The sequence below is a fragment of the Mastigoproctus giganteus genome, chromosome 10, assembly GCF_048544385.1.
Source record: "Mastigoproctus giganteus isolate SK-2022 chromosome 10, ASM4854438v1, whole genome shotgun sequence".
NCBI classification, from domain to species: Eukaryota; Metazoa; Arthropoda; class Arachnida; order Uropygi; family Thelyphonidae; genus Mastigoproctus; species Mastigoproctus giganteus.
Window position 1 is genome coordinate 9146277 of NC_143584.1, and position 20509 is coordinate 9166785.

At 37.8% G+C, this 20509-nt stretch overlaps 1 protein-coding gene across 6 annotated transcripts in view; it reads left to right on the top strand.

Moving 5' to 3' along the window:
* Su(dx) (WW domain containing E3 ubiquitin protein ligase suppressor of deltex) overlaps nucleotides 1-20509 on the top strand; it is a 382533-nt gene that overhangs the window by 113578 nt on the left and 248446 nt on the right. For all 6 annotated transcript variants that reach the window (XM_090383423.1, XM_090383427.1, XM_090383426.1 and 3 more), the window contains one exon: nucleotides 1122-1409. In XM_090383423.1, coding sequence (XP_090239549.1) covers nucleotides 1122-1409 — 288 coding nt within the window. The remainder of the gene's footprint in view (nucleotides 1-1121; nucleotides 1410-20509) is intronic.

Here is a 20509-nt window from a genome sequence, read left to right on the forward strand (position 1 = left end):
CAGATCACCTCGTGGATGCCTAGTCTCCAGCTTCTGCAGTTTGCAGAACTTAAGCCTTTCTTGATAAGAGGATCCCTTCATCCCCTTCATCAATCTTGTTGCCCTTCTCTGTACTCGCTCAAGCAACTCTACATCCTTCCTAAAATGAGGCCTCCAGACCTGTATGCAGTATGCAAGGTGTGGCTTGACCATTGCCTTATACAAGGGGATAATTACTTCGTTATCCCTGCTCGCAAAATTTCTGTGGCATTGACAATACCCCACAACCTTCTCTGCAACTTGTCTGCATTGCTCAGAAAACTTTCTGTATCTCACTGCACAGTTATTTCCAGGTCATTTTCATTTTCAACTACCCTAAGTGTAGTACCACACAGTTGGTACGTTTCTCTGGGGTTTCTTCTACAATTATGCAGTACTTTTCATTTGTCAATGTTAAACTTCAGTTGCCAAACCTGCAACTTTAGTTGCAGATTTGATGCTTAGTTAAAAATTTCCTAATGGGCATTCTCAACTTTATGGAGATCAAATAATAATCTCTAAAATATTTGTTTTTCCTGTAAAATAATAATACATAAATATCAGCTTATTCAACTAGCAGCTCAAAAAGACTGGAAGAGGCAGTGCAAGGTGGTATTATAATACATAAATATTATTTATGTATTATTATACTCTTGCTCTGCAAAGACCCACTCAGTATGACACATGGCCAGAGATGATAAATATTTACAATACAGTTTTTATTAAAATATACAAAAAAAAAAAAAAAAATAATAACATCTAATCAATTCATTCTACTAGTTACAAACAGTAATAAAATAATGCAATATATGCACACAAGCATAATTGAAAAACATTAAAAGTAGACAATCTGCAACCTCTCCATGCGAGCACACCCATTAAATAGATATTTTGCCAGAGAGAATATTCTATAATTATTAATTTTAGAGCATTATTCCTTTTTCTGTAAAAACAGAAGATAAATATTCTGTTTGTTTATTTGCTAAGTTAAAAAAAAAAAGTATTTACTATAAATATAGCATTGTACTTAATCAATTTCATCTTTTACTTTGAAAATAATTTCAACTGTATTATTTTGCTAAGCTGCATTTTTTTTTTTACAGGCAATAACCATGATTCATCTCATTCAAATGGTAGTTTCCGAATAAATTGCAGAACACAACGAACTCTGTTTGTAGATGATACAGAATCATCCCATTTAAACAATGGTATAGGAGGTGCTCGTATAAGACCAAGAAGACCTGGAAATCATAGCCCAGCATCTCCAAGTGGAAATGGATCTCCAGGTGGGATGTCTCCTAATAATAGTGGGAGGAGACAAGTTCCAGATCCAAGACATCAATCTTTGCCTGCTATTGTAAATGATTCAACTTCAGTTTCTCCCACAATTGGTGAGACTTAATGATAGCTGTATAGCTTCAATATATTTCTCAGTATTTCAATTGTATTTATTTAAAAGTTCAACAAATTACTATTAGTTAGCAAAATTTTAATTTAATTTATGGGTATATACACCAAGATAGCTTTACATTAGAAACATTCCCAACTATGATTTCATAGCATGGCATCTGCTATTACCACTACCATGTAGCACACTGTCTAGCTATATGTGCCTTTGCAGGATGGGACTGTAGAATTCAGCAAACGGATGTTCCATGTTAAGAATGGGATGGAGATGTGACAGAACAGAGGTCCAGTGGAGGGGTGGTGATAGCTACAGCGAGATGAGTAAGAATGAGTGTCTTAGACACGGCTGCCTTCATATGGTGTTCCTATACTGCCATGTGTATATCAAGATTGCAGTAACTGTGGAAGGATTGCCAGCCATGTGTTGCTGATGAAAGGAGCAAGAGGATCCAACTTTGTTGTTCCAGTGGAAAACAACTTGAACAATATGGGGGTACTATGACCTATTTCAACATGAGTGATCCATCAGACAGTAAAATGGTTGGACTGTCATAGCCCATGGCCCAACTGAGTGCCTCTGCTGACAGTCGATCACGAGCAAATGTTAATCACATTTTCTCGTGATTGACTGTCAGTAGAGAGCACAAGAGTGAAGCCAATAACAGTGGATGGCTGGAAGCAAGTTGTCTGTTCCAGTGAGTCTTATTTCTCACTATGCCATGCGGTTAGATGGATCTGGATGTTGTATATTCAAAATGAGGCTCTCAAACCATGCTGCCTTAAGGGCATATTGTCTGGCAATGGCAGGATGGTCAGAAATGTTTGGGTGAGAGGTTCTGTGTCCCCTTGATCACCCTATTGATCAGAGGCTCGCTATCTGATTATGGTGACCATCTTCTCAGAACAGTAAGGCATCTTTCACCATGAATTTGCTTTGTCACAGGAGCTGCAGTGGTATTGGGCTAGTTCAAGTAGCATTCTGGTGAGTCCTTTGGATGAAGAACAGGCCATTCAGCATCTGGATCAGAAATGCAGACACCTTTAACACTCATGTAGTCTATGCTGTGACAAATCTATCTGTGCAGCAAGTACTAGATAGGTGTTCATAATGCAAAGGGGCTTAGAGGGGAACAGGTATCCTGTGTGTTATCAGACACTCAGCCTAAAACACTGATGGATCCAATATCTCTCTATTACAGAAGATTTAGGAGAAGTCCGGTTGGCCTGCCTCCCTAAAATCCACTCATGCACACCTTCTCGATGGTAAGCCCTGTTACGTCACTTAGGTGGCAACGAACGTGTAGAGTGGTTCTCTTCAAGACGCCTGGTCAGCGTGAAGAGGAAAAGACCAAACCCTCCAGCAATGAGAGCACAACAATACAAATGGCCCTCAGTCCCCAGCAGCTTTCACTCTCCCTCTTACGGCAGCGAGAGGATCAGAGTGGAAGCAGAGGGTGCTAAGAATCTCTGAGTACGACCAGGCTGCCATGCACGGAAATTGAACTTGGCCTGTTATAACGTACGATCACTCATCGGTGAAGACAGGATATTAGAGCTGGAAAAGGAATTAGAAAATGTGAATTGGAATATCATCGGTTTGGCTGAAACAAGAAGAAGAAATGAATCACTTATAAGTTTATCAAGTGGAAATCTGCTGTACACCAATGGAAACAGTGAAAGGAGTGAAGGTGGAGTTGGGTTTCTGGTCCATAAAGATTTTAAAAACAACATTTTGGAATTCAAAAGTACATCACCAAGGGTGTCAAGACTAATACTCAAGATTTCTAAGAGGTACAAGCTAAAGATTATAATGATTTATGCACCAACATCGAGCCATGATGATGAAGTTGTTGAAGAAATGTACACTGAAATTGATAGTCTTCTAGATGAGCAGAAAACCCACTACACTATTATTATGGGGGACTTCAATGCTAAGGTTGGAAAAAGGCAAAACAGCGCAGAAAGAGGAACTATAGGAAATTTTGGAATTGGTGAAAGAAATAAAAGAGGTGAAAGACTTGTGGAATTTGCAGAATCTCAAGGAATGTCAGTAATGAACACTTTTTTCAAGAAAAGGGTGAACAGAAAGTGGACATGGAAGAGTCCAAATGGATTAACAACTAATGAAATCGACTTCATCCTCACTAACAGAAGATATATTGTGAATGATGTTACCGTCCTGAATAAGGTAAATGTTGGAAGTGATCACAGAATGGTAAGATGTACACTTGATATAGATGTAGGAAAGGAAAGGAAAAAACTGACTCGAGTAAATAATACAAAGGTCTTTGAAATAACAGAGGAGGAGAAAAAGCAGTATGTACTGGAACTTAAGAACAAGTTTGAGCTTCTGCAGACTGCTCAGGACCAAGATATCGACGAGGAATATTACAACTTTCTGAAAGTGATAAAGCCCAAGAAACCTATAGGGAAACAGAAATCCAAAGAAGAAAAAATTAGCCAAGAAACACTTGTCATGATGAACCAAAGACGACAAATGAAGAGCAAGAAAAACACTGACAGGGAGAAAATTGAGTATACTGAGTTATGCAAAGCCATTAGAAAGAGACTCAGAGAGGACATAAGAAGATTTAACACAAGAAAAGTAGAACAAGCATTAAGGGAAAACAAAGGATTTAAATCAGCAGCCATGAGCAGTAATACAGAAAGACAAATGATACTGAAACTGAAGAATAGCGATGGTGTACTTATAAACAGCAGAGAAGGCATAATTCAAATAGCAGAAGACTACTATAGAGAATTATACAAGGAGCGAGGGAATGATACCAGCAATGGGGAAGATGGATTGCAAAGTAGCAACACATACGACATACCCGATATTCTTCCTGATGAGGTAGAACATGCATTGAAGAAAATGAAGAATCGGAAAGCCCCGGGGGAAGATGAAGTTACTGTAGAGTTGTTAAAATTGGGAGGAAGAGACATAACACAAAAACTGGCAAGGCTCTTCACAAAGTGCATTAGAAAAGGTGTGATGCCTAAGCAGTGGAATAATGCAATCATAGTTTTGCTGCATAAGAAAGGAGATAAATCAGAAATTGGAAATTATAGACCAATTAGCTTGTTATCCCATATCTACAAGTTGTTCACAAGGGTCATTACTAACAGATTAGAAAGAATACTTGATGAGAATCAACCGAAAGAGCAAGCTGGCTTTAGGACAGGATTCTCAACTATGGATCACCTTCACGTAATATCACAGCTAATGGAGAAAGCAAATGAATATAAAACACCATTATGCCTGGCATTTGTGGATTATGAAAAGGCATTTGACTCCATACAGCATAAGGCAATGTTTCGGGCACTGGAAAGACAAGGCATAGATACTCCATATATTATGATTTTGAAGAAAATATATGAGAGTGCTACATCCTTTATTAGACTAGACAAAGACAGTAGCAAATTTAAAATCGAGAAAGGAGTTCGACAAGGAGACACAATATCTCCGAAGCTGTTTACTGCTGCCCTTGAGGAAGCTTTCAGAAGATTAGACTGGTCGCAGAAAGGAGTCAATGTGAACGGAGAGTACCTAAACCATTTACGATTTGCCGATGACATTGTGGTCATAAGCCACGATCCCAAAGAATTAGAGGAAAATCTTAATCAGTTATGCACAGTTAGTAAGGATTTTGGACTAAAGATGAATATGGCTAAAACAAAAGTAATGATGAACAAGTATGCCACGGAAAGGGAAATAATGATTGAAGGAGCAGTAATTGAAAAGGTGGAGTCATATACTTATCTGGGACAAGTTATTAGCTGTAATAATGATAAATGGCTGGAAGTCAAGAGAAGAATAAATTTTGGATGGATAGCATTCAGGAAATATAGTCACATACTGAAGAGCAATATCCCAGTTTGTCTGAAACGTAAAATAATGAACCAATGTATACTCCCCACCATTACTTATGGAAGTGAAACTTGGGCACTCACCAAAAGAATGGAAGAGAAGCTAAGAACTACACAGCGAAGAATGGAACGAATTATATTGGGAATCAGACTGTTAGATAAGAAGAGAAACACATGGATTAGGCAGCAAACTCAAGTAAAGGACATTCTTATAAAAACTAAAGAACTAAAATGGTCTTGGGCAGGACACATAGCTCGGAGACATGATGACAGATGGACTAAGAAAATAACAGAATGGTACCCAAGAGGAGCTTAGAAGAAAACCTGGAAGACAAAGGCGGAGATGGATAGATGAAATTCATGAGTTTTTGAGTAGTAAATGGATGGCCAGTGCTCAAAACAGAAGGAACTGGAAAGTTGCTGGAGAGGCCTTCATCCTGCAGTGGATTGAAAATGGCTGATGATGATGATGATGATGATGAATGCAAAGCTATTATTGTGTGTGTGTGTGTTGTGCACGAGTGCATGTAATTTAACCCTTTGCAGTCCAGCATTATTTTCACTGTTTTATCCCATGTGGTTCAGCTCTGTTAATCAAACAAATGACTAATTTAAATGTGATGTTAAAAAATTATTTATTTTTGGATTTACATGAACTTAATATATAAAAGCACAACAAAATAGTTAAAAGCTCTAATGTATTTCTTCCTGGAAGAAAATATTCACAAAACCTTCCATCTGGATAATTGACAATATTTTTTACTTTAGATTTCTACCCATCCTTTTGTGGATGGGCAGAGATGCAACGTTCAAATTATCTGCAGAAATCTAAATACATTCTTGAAACATTTAATTCTGGCTATCCATTCTTTAGACCAGTATTTCTTTGTCAGTTTTTTTGTTTAGTCCCATGTTGATAATAACTCCAAAAATTTCCTTTAGTTCATTTAATGAAACCTAAACCCAGTCACACCATATGGAATGGTCGATAACTATCTTATTTGTAAGAGTTTCCTCTCCCCCTTTTCAATTTCTTCAGAAAGGTCTAACAATTTCTCAATTTCATCATCAGAAGGGCCTTTACTAGATCTTGATGGCACATCTAAATACTTCACTTTACTTTGTGACCTACACTGAAAAAAACAGTGCTGCATGCTGTTAACAATGAATATAAACCTCAATAAATATCCATTTAGTTTTTCAGATCATTTATATGATGTATAAATGGATGGAAGTACAGCAGCATGAAAAGGAAAACATTTAATCAGAAACACTGATATTTGTATCATTTCCAATTGGACTTGAGAAGGGTGCGGGAGGAACCACCACCTGCCATTTAACTATTGAATATAAATATCAGTTTAATTTTTCAGATTGTTTATATGGAGTATAAATAATTGGCAGTTCAGTAGGAAAAAAATTTCATAATGAGAAATGCTAACAGTTGCACCATTGACACATTTGGATGCCAAAACAAACAAACAAAAAAAAAAAAAAAAAAACACCCACCAACACTGCCTACTGTTAACAGTTGAATATAAACATTGGTTCAGTTTTTCAGATTCTTTATATGAGGTATAAATAAATCAGAGTACAATAATGGAGTCAGTACAGTGGGAAAACAAATTTCTTAAATCAGAAACACTAAGGTTCTTTGTGCCAACTACATTCAACTGAAGGACTGAAAAAAGAAAAACAATGCCACATGCATGCACTTAATAATTGAATATAAACATCCATAAATAATTTCATATTGTTTATATGAAATTAAATAAATTTTTATGGTAGTACAGTAATTGCACCATTACAACTGGAAAACAAATTCTATAATTGGAAACACTGATGGGCCCACTGTATGTAACAAAATTGGACTCAATGGTAAAGGAACAAGTATATGCACTTACTCATATATACATATAGTTCATATGGTTGTTCCTTTGTCGCTGCTTTTAGTCATGCCCACATTGCTTTGTATTCTTTTAATATGTAGCAGGATTATATTACCACATTTCAGCTTACTTTATCAGCTAAATCTGTTTTTCCACATTTTTCTACTTTCATCTGATTGTTATTCATCCTTATTCACATACATTTTTATTTTTTAGATTTGATAATTGAGAGCGATTAAGTGCTCGATATTTCCTATACAGGTGACCCCCGCTTAACGCTGATAATTCGTTCCGTAAAAACAGAGCGCTAAGTGAATCCGCACTAAGCGAGTGCCTCATTCCCATAAGGTAACATATGTATTTGTGAGTTGTGGTCAGTGCCATAGGATATTTCCTAATCAATAATAAACGGTAGTGAAAAGATGCACAAATGTTGGTCAAAATATTTAATATTCAAATATTTGTACATATGAAATATTCCGCATTACATACGTATATAATTATGTAGTAACTACTTACGTATCAAAATTAAACTTAAAATTCCAATTAAAATCATGAATTTAATTGATCTAAATTGATTTAATTTAATTGATGAATTTAATCATGAAAAATGTGTTGATTTTGGGTTGAACTTTGGCCCTCTTCCAAATAAACTAAAAGGGGTATTAATTTTAAATCCCCCCGTAGTGTTACCACCCAACAATAAAGTCAACTGATCCTTCGCTGCTTTGAAATCTGGCATGTTTTTTTTTTCTTCTTTACCTGGCATGTTTTTTCCTTCTTTCAATATGAAACTTCTTTTAGGCATTCGTTTCCACAAAAGTCCTGCTTCATCTATGTTAAAAACTTGTTGAGAAGTATAACACATAATACCCCCTCTTCAATAATTTTAACAAGTTCTTTTTTGAAAGTTTCGGCTCCTTAATCTGCACTTGCAGCTTCTCCCTGGATTTGAAATCTATTCAACCAGCCTTTACTAGTTTTAAATGGTTCCACATTTTTTTTTTTTAGGTGAGTCAGATCATCATATTGGCTAATCTCTCTCTCTCTTTTTTTTTTTTTTTTTTTTTAATTATATTTAACTTAACTGAATTCTGGAATTATCTTCAATAAAATTAGTTAAAGTATTTCCGTTTCAGTCCTAATAACCGGCCTAGCCCTAGTTGCTTGCAGTGGAACAGTTAACTTTCCCGCTGCTAAAATTAATTCTTTATTTTTTTTTATAATTGTTCTTACAGTTAAACTTGCAAGTCCTAAATTATGGCACACATCCGCTTGTCTTTGACCGGAATCGATTCACTTCAAAACGTCTAATTTAATTTCCAAATTCAGTCTTTTTTTTACATTTATAGTCTTTGTACTGCGCTCTGACGTTGTTGCTTTTTCATTCTTATCAGCCATTATTAACTCTTCGAAAATGTAACTGCGTTGGTTGCATTAATTATGATACAATGTTCAAGTAAACTGTCCATTTCGCACGATGTCTAATATGGTACTGGGTGATGGCTAGACTTCGGATAAATGCATATAACACAAATATTACAAGCAATATACTTGATCATTTTTTAAAATGTTGATCTCGGAACTACGTAACAAGTCACTGTACTGTAATTAAATTAGCATGCAAGAAAATTTCACTGAGCGTGGGAAAGTTTCTCAAGTCGGCGTGGGAAACGTTTTAATGCTGTTTTGCTATTCATTTTCAAGCTTTCAACTCCATCAAATGAAACAATTTCGTTAAATATGCCAAAAATGCAATCTGTAAAAGAGCGTTATAGTGATCTGTGAGACAGCGTTATAGTCAGATAGGGTTTATAATATAAGAACAGCATTATAGCGAATCAGCGTAAAGCGAACCGCCTTATAATGGGGGCTTGCTGTATTCTATTATATTAGAAATCAACAGGGATTACCTTTATTTTATATATAGGAAGGTTCTTTTCCAACTCTCCTAGTCCAACTCGCTAATAATTCTTGAGGAAGGCGATATCTATTTTGTAAAGCAGGTGGGACATCTTCCCCACTGTCAGAACTGTAGTGTTCAGACCGTGCAGTCTCAACAATGAGCACTCATGACTGCTGTCTACAAACACCATACTTCTGGCAGCATGGAAACCATTACTTGGATTGGCATAAAATTAGAATTTTGAGGTCTAAACTGTTTAATAAATATGGACCGATTATTTCTTTCGGTCCATATTAGGGTATCAGAAATACTTTCCTAACTCATGCTATAAAATCGACTCCAGGGACATCGAGCAAGGATGGGTATTACACTCCTGGCACACCCAAGGGAACTCTTTCATGTCTTCTTTTTAAGGCTTTTCAACTTTAATGCCCTCTTAATTTCATATTCCAAACTTTAGGTTATTTGAATGTAAGGTCAGCACAAATGTTTTCTTTATTATCTTCGCTTCAGTTTTTGTCTTAAACCCTCCCCTCAACCTGAGCCTCTCATTTACAATCAGTTCTGATGTCTCTGCACCCAGTTTTTCAATTCTGCCCTGGTAATTTTTTTTCTACTTGAAGCCTCTTGATCACTACCACATCCTAATTAAAAATTGAAATACATTGCTGTGCTTTTACTGTATCTGTGTGTGTGTGTTCTATTCAGCTGAACACACACACACACACACACACACACACACACACACACACACACACACACACTGCCTACTGTTATCAGTTGAATATAAACATTGGTTCAGTTTTTCAGATTCTTTATATGAGGTATAAATAAATCACTCGCTCGCTCGCAATTTTATTAAATAACACCTATCTGATGGTGGATAGGCTCCTGCCCCTTTAGCCCTCAGAATAGCCTGAATTCATCAGGGCATGGACCCAATGATTGTCAAAAGCATACCACGGTAATATGGGTCCATTCTGATTCATTTGCGTCCCATATTTGTTACAAATTGAATAGTGATCTTTACTCTGAAGAGCTCGTACTGGTGATTAGGGAAGCCACCATAGTAAGCTGAATTCGCTCTCACATTCCTGGAACCACTTCTGTACAATTCTGGCCTTGTGATGTGACACATTATCCTGTTAGAATAACTGATTTGCAGCTGGATACATTGCAATCATGAAACGATGTGCCTGTTTGCAAATGAACAATTTTAAGATAACCTGTGGCATCCAACTGTTGCTCCAGTGGTACCAAGGGCCCAGTGTGGACCAGAAAAGAACTACCCACACCATTATACAGCAGCCTCCATTGGCAGAATGGGAGCATGGATTTATGCTGCTTTCGCTATGTTCTGTTCTTCCCATCAGTGGGAAACACCAGGAACTAGTATTTCTCAGACAGGCAATGTTTTCAAATCCTCACTGTCCAGTGTTAGTGTTCCTGAAACTGTACTACCTTGTTTATTGATGCTCGATGGTGACAAATCTGGTGAGTGTTGTGGCTATATTCCGTAGGAACTTGTGATCTTCGAAAAAAAGGAAAGGTATAGCTAGGTCATAGATATATATAAAGTGTGACTTGTTGTGCTACCTTGCTGAAACTACACCTTAACAGTCTTCTCCTCCTCAGTGAGGTATCCCAGAAATTCATGGACTATGTCAATGTACCACTGAAAGGCTATGGTTTCTGTGAGAAAGGTGGACTCATGAATCCACTTTTCCTTTAAACCAGCCACAGTAATTTCATCTTCCATAATCTGGTGGTAAAAGTTTCTGTATGACATGCACATGTTAAAGAAATGGTTTTTATTTACTCATCACTGCATAAAAACAGCCATATGGTATTTGCTTTTTGTGCAAGCCTCTACAGTGACCGATGCGGACTTGCTGCCAGGCTCACTCCCTGACCTGTTCTGAATTATGAATGCAGTGTGTAAACATAACACTGCATTCAATGGCGCCTCCGTAGTCAAGTGGGAAGGAGCAGCAGTGCGTAGCACACGCTTCTTGATTAGACCGGGGTTCAAACCCGTCACCACCAAATACGGAAAGGTCAGGAATGACCACCACATATTCACGGAGCAATATGGCCTTAGTTGCTAATGCTCCTAAAAACCAAACAAACAAACAAACTGCATTCAATTCCCAGTCTTCCTGAACATTTTCATAATTAGTGAAATTGCAGCGCAATCTGTGCAATATTTCCATATTGCAAATTTTGATGGTGTGTTATGCATCAAAATTGCCTACAGTTTGAAGTAATGTTCCACCATGAACATTGCACCTCTATTCTGAGTGAAAATTCATTTATTGCACTGTACATGAGCATTCATAATATTACAGGTTGTTGATAGATGGCAATACAATGCACAGAATAGCAAATATATCTTGTAAATGTCATGTCTATTGCATTCTCTTACTTGAAGTTATTCACATTTTCATGGATTCTCGTTTATAATGAACACCCTATGTATCGGGTGGATCAAAAAAATTTTCCCTGACCATATCCTATGTGTCCCAGACAGTCCGATTTGGAACACATATTACTCCTTTGGTAATCACCACCCTAAGGTTAGGGTGGTGATCACTAAAATTACCTCTGTATTGCCAAAAAAAAAAAAAAGCTTTCCAATCAAAAATGATTTCAGCTGCAGAAAGAGAAAGAAATCAGAAGGTGCCAAGTCAGATGGGGCAAGATCAGTGGTTGCGACAGCAGTGTGGCTGGTGCATTGTCGTTAAACAACAGCACTCCTTTGCTGAGCATTCTGCATTGCCTTTCCTTAATTGCTTCAGTTATTAAGTATAGCTTCAGTACCACCATCAATGTACTTTGCTGTAGTAACATACATTGATGGTGGTACCCTTCTCCAGGTAATATGTGAGAGTAATGCCATCTCATCCCAGAAAACTGAGAGCAAACACCTTCCCTGCAGATGGTTGCACTCTGGCCTTTTTGGCAGTTGGTGATGATGGATTTTTCCATTGTTTTGAAATCTGTTTTTTTTCTGCGTCAAAGTGATGTATCACATAATTTATCTATAGTCACCAATCAGGGGAAAAAACAGGTCAGAATTTCTGTCACACATTAGCATTAGTACAGGCATATGATGCAAGTAAGCAAGCTTATTCAGCATCAGCCAAAAAAAAAAAAAACTTCCACTTCGCCCCTCCGTTTGTTCGAAATACCTGTCCAGCTGAGCCTTAAATTTATTTAGGCTATCAACTTCCACAACAAGGGATGGAAGTCTGTTCCACCAACCAACAACCCACTGGCTAAAGGCAAATTTCTACACATCTATCCTACGTCTGTCTTTCCTCAATTTGGATTTATGCCGTCTCAGGTGATTATTCTGAGCAAGAGGAAGAATCCCATCAGCATTGAGCATGCTCAGACCATTCAAGACTTTATATGCCTCTATCAGATCACCTCGTCGATGCCTAGTCTCCAGACACTGTAATTTGCAAAACTTAAGCCTTTCTTCGTAAGAGCAACCGCCTTTGTCCCATTTACTAATCTTGTTGCCCTTCTCTGTACTCGTTCCAGCAGCTCTATGTCCTTCTTGAAATGAGGCCTCCAGACCTGTACACAGTACTCAAGGTGTGGCCTGACCATTGCGTTATACAAGGGAATAATTACCTCCTTATCCTTGCTGGAAAAATTCCTGTATATCATTGACAAGACACCATGAGCTACACTTGCAGCCCATCTGCACTGCTCAGAGAACTTCATATCTGCCTGCACAATTATATCTGCCTACAATGAAAAGGACCCCCCCAGGTCCTTTTCATTCTCTACCACTGTCAGTGTAGTACCACAGAGATGATACCTTGCTCTGGGGTTGCTGTTCCCCCTATGTAGTACTTTACATTTGTCAATGTTAAACTTCATTTGACAGCTCTCAGCCCATCTGCTCAACCTTTCTAGATGCTGTTACAGCAGCATAGTATCAGTAGTGTCCTCAACAACCCTGCCAACCTTTGTATCGTCTGAAAACTTGGATATTAAGCTTGATATACCATCATCAATATTATTTATAAATACAGAAAGCAATAATGGACCCAACACTGAACCCTGAAGGACTCCACTAATAACATTAGTCCACGATGAGTAGTGTCCATTGATAACCACTCTCTGTCTTCTCCCCCTCAACCACCCCTTTATCAATAGCAGCAGCTTGCCTCCAATGCCACCCTGCTCCAATTTGTGCAGCAGTCTTCCATGTGCAACAGTATCAAAAGCCTTTCTAAGATCCAAATATAATATCAAAGTTATTCCCTGCATCCAGTTCTTTTGCGACTGCATCATGGTATCCAGTCAAATTGGTCAGGCAAGACTTCCCCTTAACAAAACCATGCTGTGTCTGAGCTATAACTGAAGTCTTGTCTAGATGATCCTGCAGTGGTTCTTTAACCAGTGCCTCCATTAATTTTCCTGGAACAGAAGTTAAACTCACAGGTCTATAATTACTTGTGTCAGCCTTTGATCCTTCTTTGTGAATTGGGGTCACATTTGCACATTTCCAGTCTATGGGTACCTCCCCTGAGTCCAAGGAAGCTCTCATAATTATAGCTAAGGGTTTGCTTACTTCCTTTGCTGCCTCCTTCAATACAACTGGACAGATCCCATCCACCCCGGGTGCCTTTCTTGTGTTTATCTTCAACAATTTCTCCTCCACTTTACTCTCAGTTATTACAAGATTATCTAGCCTACTGCCAGAGTTGAATACACCTCTGGCATTCCCCTCACTGAATAACTCCTCATGTGTGATTATCTGATTATCACTACTGATGATCAGATCAAGAGTATTACCCCCTCTAGTTGCCTCCCGAACATGCTGATGTAGAAAACAATCATCCAATAAATCCACAAAAGCCTTGCTAGTGTGTGAGTGACCAACCCACAAATTCCAGTCAATGTCTGGGAAATTAAAATTCCCCATTATAAGACTCTCTGATTTAGTGGCCCACTCTATTTCCCTGTACGGTTTCTTATTATACTCATCAGAGTCATTAGGCCTCTAGCACACTCCTACTCTCAATTTTGATCTCGCAGTGCTTATGTCACACCAAACTGACTCTACACTGCACTGTCGAGCGATGTCGACTGGCTTCACTTCCTTGGATTTTATGTGTTTCTTAACTAATAGCATAACCCCCTCCTCCCTTCCTATCCTGTCTATCCTTTCTGTAGACATTGTACTCCCCAAATTCCAGTTCTGCATTCCTTATATCTGTGTGACACCACGTCTCTGATAACCCAACAATATCCACCTTTGATGCTTTGAGCAATACTTCAAATTCATCAAATTTATTTACCAAACTCCTAGCATTGGTGTACACGCAAGTATACATGCACCTGTTCCTATTCTTAGCTACCCTAACACAACCCATGTGTTTACTTGTACTGCAATGACTCCAACAGTCTCTGAAATATCTTGCATCTTGTTTTCCAGGCTTCTGCTCATTCCAATAGAAGCAGTGCAAGAACCACTTTCACCTCTGCCAGTGGCTACTGTTAATCTATTAGTCCTTGTATCCCCCCCCAAGCTAGCAGTTTTCTGACCCACCTAACACTGTGTCGATAGCATCAGCAAATATTCTTGCACCCTTTCTATTTATCCCCCTCCTTCTACAGGGATGGGATATCCCTGTAGAAGCAGTCTCTCCTGTTAACAAGTAAAGACCAGGCTGAAAAAAATTCTACCCCTTGAGCCTTGCACAATCTTTGCAGGGCCGAATTGATCGACAAGGCTCTTATCATATACTCCCTCCTATCGTGTCTGGGCAGAATTGCAGACACTTTCAAATTCAACCCTAATTCACGGCTTTTTTTTTTTTAACAGTGACTGTACTTGTTAAGTAATTCTGCCGGTTTCCTACTCTTAATATCATTAGTGCCAACGTGTACAACTATATCACCTTTTGTGCCCTTAAAAGATATCTGCTCTACAACGTCATCAACCTTTGTTCCTGGTAGACATACCCTGGTCCTGTTCCACCTATCCTTTTTACAAAGCATGTTCCCCATTTCCCTGACAATAGAGACACCAACAACTACTAGTTCCTGTGGGACCAGCGCGTTTTGCCTTGGGGGTTGCCGCTGTGTTGCGTGATGACCAAGTGCATGCTTTGGCATTGATGTGGGCAGCTGAGAGCTTGATGGGCCCCCTCAATTTAGATCCTTCGAGGGCATCCATCCCGTCCTTCAAGCCGACCGGGCTAGCCGAATGGGTAAAGTACCTGCCCGGCAACCCAAAGGTCGCGGGTTCGATTCCCGCCTCGGGCTTGGATCAAAGTACTGCAAAAAACCTTGGGAGGTGCAATATGGCCACAGAAGCCGATGCGCCAACAACTACCAAATCAATCAAATCAACCCGTCCTTCAGGCTCTCATATAGACCCATAACAACGCTGAGTTGTCGCCTGATTTCGTTACACTCCTTGCATTGCCCACACACAAAGACATCCCCCATGGCAATATCATGTCCTGTACCTGATTGCTCCACAAACATCATGCAAGCAGTGCATTTTAAAAGGCTGTGATTCAGAGGGCAACTGCCTCCCCCACCCCCAGTTCTCCTCTGAGCCCACAGCACTCCCATTAGCTTGAACCTTTTGCTTTGTTGCTCTGGTCTGAGTCATGATTTTGATTTAATTTCAATACAAAATTATAACCCTAAACTTGTATCCCAACACAGTTATAATGTTATATATATTTTTCAGTATCAAGTATTATCTATGAGCTCCCTTTATATAACTTCTGTATCAAGTTATGTATTAATTAATTATGTTACGTTTGTAATCTAAGTCGTTATATGTATTTAGTTAAAAGTATAATTTAATTGACAACGAAGTTTAACAAAATTAATAGATTTTACTGATTTATTGACAATATTATATTATATACTATACTAACGCTATCTAGTTCGGGATATAATGTATCGTATAACAAAGGCGGCAAGTTACAAACGGTAAATCTATGGACACTTAAGTATTAATTAACTTCCAAATCTCGCTGTCTCAATTCAGAATAAACTAACGATCCTGATTAGGTCTATAAGCTACTTATAGAAAATAATTTGATGTAACAATTGGTCAATAAAGCGGCTAAATATGGCTAAAAAACTTCTCGTTCAGCGGAGCTGCAACTTGTAACATGTGGATTTGATACCCTTACCAATACTTTTATGCAATTATAAGGCCGAGTAAAGAATAAATACACCAGATTCATCAGAAAATCACAAAATAATGCTATACTACTAAATTTAAATCAAAAGTTTTAGAAAAACAATTTCAAATCAACAAATAAGAAAATCCACTTAGCGGCTTTGAACACGTCTGGCTCCCACTAGCCTCGTCAGCAGACTCAGTTACATGACTATCAATTCAGCAGAGGAGGCCTGCCTTTTAACTTTCGAAGACGTGTGAGCAAGCAAGGAATCCAGCATGCTGAGATCTTATTCATATTCAAAGTATTGTGAATTACACTCTCCACTGATACATAGCTTATCCCAGTCTCAGCAACTATCTCTGTCTAATTTTTATCTAGTGATCATTGAGGATCAGCTGTTCAATTTTCTCCACAAATTCAGCAGTGTGAGGCATGGATGCTCCAGGCTGTGCTTGGTCTACAGTAATGTTTTACAATGTCATATGATGGACAGACATTCCCCATACACCATAGACATCTCTTCGTGAATAGATCTTGGCTTTTTGCCTTGCAAAAACAGGAATTTGATAATGAATCGATATTCAACTTTATCCATGATGACCCTCTGTCACACATTCAGCTCTGTAACAAAAGAGACATAGGATGAAGACCAGTGAAACGTATGTTATATGCTAGATAAACAAGCAATACAGTTGTTAAACATAATGCTCAGAATACGCAGGTCAGGGGGAAAAGTTTTTGATACCCTCTTCCATACACACAATAAAACTTGTGTAATTCAAGGTAGTGATTAAAATATGGGCATTTCAATTTAAACAGGCTTGAAGTGTCCATACAAGTTCAGAACATGTTGATATTAATTAATTGAGAAAAATTTCAAATATCTCTTAACACTGCAGAATTTTCTCATAATTTTCATTTATAATGTTAATGATCTTTCAGTTTTGTTGTACTAGACATTCATGTATAGATGGTTAATGCATTAAGTCAGTCAGTATAAGAAAAATACCAATTGTGCTATGGAGAAATTCAATAAATTTCTTGCACATGATAAGATTATTAAGTTTTGTTTTTTTATTTATTTTATTTTTTTATTGGCCATACAGGCAATATATATATATATATAAGCTGTACTTTAAAATAAGTGTTGTTTACTGTGTGTAATCATACATACCTGCTAAGAGAAAGAGAGAGAGAGAGAGATTGTACCAACATATTGGGATATTATCTGCTGTTTATTACTCTCAATCCATCAAAGCAGATAGAGATTTTTTTTTTTTTTGTATTATTGTTTTCAGTAAACTTAGTAACTTAACATAAACTATTCTTGCTTATTATGATACATGAGCTGGTGAATGGCTTGATGTCACTATAGAATAGCTGACAGTGGTAGGCATAATGTTCAGTGTCCAAGTACAGCTGAAAATATGTTTAATTACATTTGTAAAATTTTACCTTGCTTGTGTGTAATTAATTTTTTTTCGTAATAGTAATGGAGGCATGTGATGCACGAAAGAAAGTGTATGAGCTTATGTAGCATCAGCCAAAAAAAAAAAAAAAAGTTCCACACATCCATTCCCTCTAAAAGTTTGTCCAGTTCCTCCTTGAATTTATTTAAGCTAGCAACTTCCACAATGACAGATGGAAGTTTGTTCCAGCAATTAACTATCTGCTGGCTAAAGGCAAATTTTCACACATCTGTTCTACAACTGTCTTTCCTCAATTTGAATTTATGTCCCCTCAGCTTCGTAATCTGAGCAAGAGGAAGAATCCCATCAGAATTGAGCATTTCTCAAACCCATTCAAGGCCTTATACACCTCAAACAGATCGCCTCGCAAATGCCTAGTCTCCAGCCGCTGCAATTTGCAGAACTTAAGCCTTTCTTCATAAGAGGCCCCTTCGTTCCTCCCACCAATCTTGTTGCCCTTCTCTGTACATGCTCAAGCAACTCTCTGCATCCTTCCTAAAATGAGGCCTCCAGACCTGTATGCAGTACTCAAGGCATGGCCTGACCATTGCCTTATACAAAGGGGTAATCACCTCCTTTTCACTACTAGCAAAATTCCTGTATATCATGACCCCATGACCTGCTCTGACAGCCTGTCTGCATTGCTGTATGTGTGTGCATAAATAAGTTGATATTTATGGAAAAGATTAACCATGGAATCTGCTTTTTGAAAGGAAAATGTTACACATTACTACATATTAAAAAAACAGATCTTCCAGGATATTAGAGCTGCTCGATTCAAGTGTGGTGACGTGATAATTTTTTTTCCTTTCATTTTTTAACTTAGATTGGCAGAGTGGTATTGGAAATGAGTGAAAAGCTCCTCATGCAGAAGTTTCATGGTCATTCTTTTCCATAAATATTGACAATTTATGCACACAAAATACATATTTAGTTTCACAAAACCAATATCTCTCTCTCTCGGCGCCTCCATAGCCAGGTGGGCAGGAGCAGCAGTGCGTAACACACGCTTCTTGATTAGACTGGGGTTCGAGCCCGTGACCACCAAATATGGAGGATGCAGAAAGGTCAGGGAATGACCACTGCATATCCCAGAGCAACATGGCCTTAGTTGCTATTGCTCCTAAAAACCAAATAACTCTCTCTCTCTCTCTCTCTCTCTCTCTCTCTCTCTCTCTCTCTCAGCTTCTCTAAAGTAACATCAAACTGGTTACAGTTCATGCAAGTGCTCTGTGACCTGCAAAAGTAGTTTGTATTAGCTGAGTGGCCAGGAGTGGAAGTGCAGTAGCACACACTCTTTGAGTAGACCGGGGATTCAATCCTCTTGACTGCTAAATACGGTAGATCTGCCAACCCATACTGGACCAGCGTGGCAGATTATGGTCCATTTCTCTCAGCATGAATTGTTGAGGAGGCTTCCATTCTGCAGTGGGGCTGATAATGGCTGCAGTTTACCTTTTTTTTAATTTTTTCTTTTCCTTTTTACTGTATTTATTGAATGACTGACAATGCTATAAGGGAGAAATATCACCTTTTTTGCATAGATTACAAGTATTAAACAAAATAATATCTTAAAATATGGATTCTCTCTCTCTCTCGAAGGTATGGTACAATTATACCTAATAAACCAATGTAGTGTTTATTTTTATGCACAACTCATACATATCTAGCTGTATGACTATTATGGCAACAAAAACGAAACCTCTAATTTCAGTTATTACGTGCAAGAAATGTAAAAAGATTTCACATACCTTGTTGTAAATTCCGTGAGAAGAATGGTTACTTTTTTTTTTTTTTTTCTTTTCAAATTCTCCAATTCAAAAGTATTTTTTTCTCTGAAGCATATTCATTCTCTCATATTGGGTGTGTACCTGCAGTAATCTTAAGATGTACAGCATGTGTATTGAGAAATAACATGTTTCGCGCTGTGATTTTTTTATTTTTATTTTCAGTGTTGTAAACAAAATGGATTACATGTTCACTCATAATGTGAATTCTTTGTGATTCTGCATTTTGTTCTTGAAAAGTGCATAGAAAATGTAAAATTTAAAAATGCCATATATTGTAGGATGCTGTATGCAGTACATAAGAAAATTTTCATCACAGTTCCATTCCATTTCATTATAATGATTTCTGCAGTTGCTTTTGGCAGTCTTTTCAAATTAGACAGGCTGTTCACAAGTCGTAGGACCCTGGTTCAGACTTTGAATTGCATTATAGATATGTAGCCACTCCCCGACTTACATAAGTCAGAATTTCCCTAAATGCTTATGCAGCATTCACAACTATGTGCGCTGAATTTGATTGAAGCACAAAAGAAATATTTGGCAAACATATAAATAGAATTATTTATTTGATTTTTTTTATCTCACATGCAGGAAAAATTACAAAAGGGTGCTTCAGAATGTACAATAAAAAGATTAAGACAAGTGCCAGAACAAACATCTTATAATTAAAAATAATATGAGAGGTACAAGATAGATGGCATTGGCAGACCATTGATCAAGGCCTATGGAACTACAGTGGCTGGCAGTGCTGACCACCAATGATAGCAGTATCAGCAACGCTAGTAGTCAAGATGCTTCACTAATTTCAAAAGAGAATATATAATTAAAAATCCCTTGCTATTTAGTCAAGTTGTCCATTTATTTCCTATGGGATACAAAATGTTTCCACAGTTTTTTTCAAGTTTGCACTGGTGGACTAAAATTTACGTAAAGTCAAATTTACATAAGTCGCGGAGTGGATGTATTTTGAATAATCCATATTAAAAAT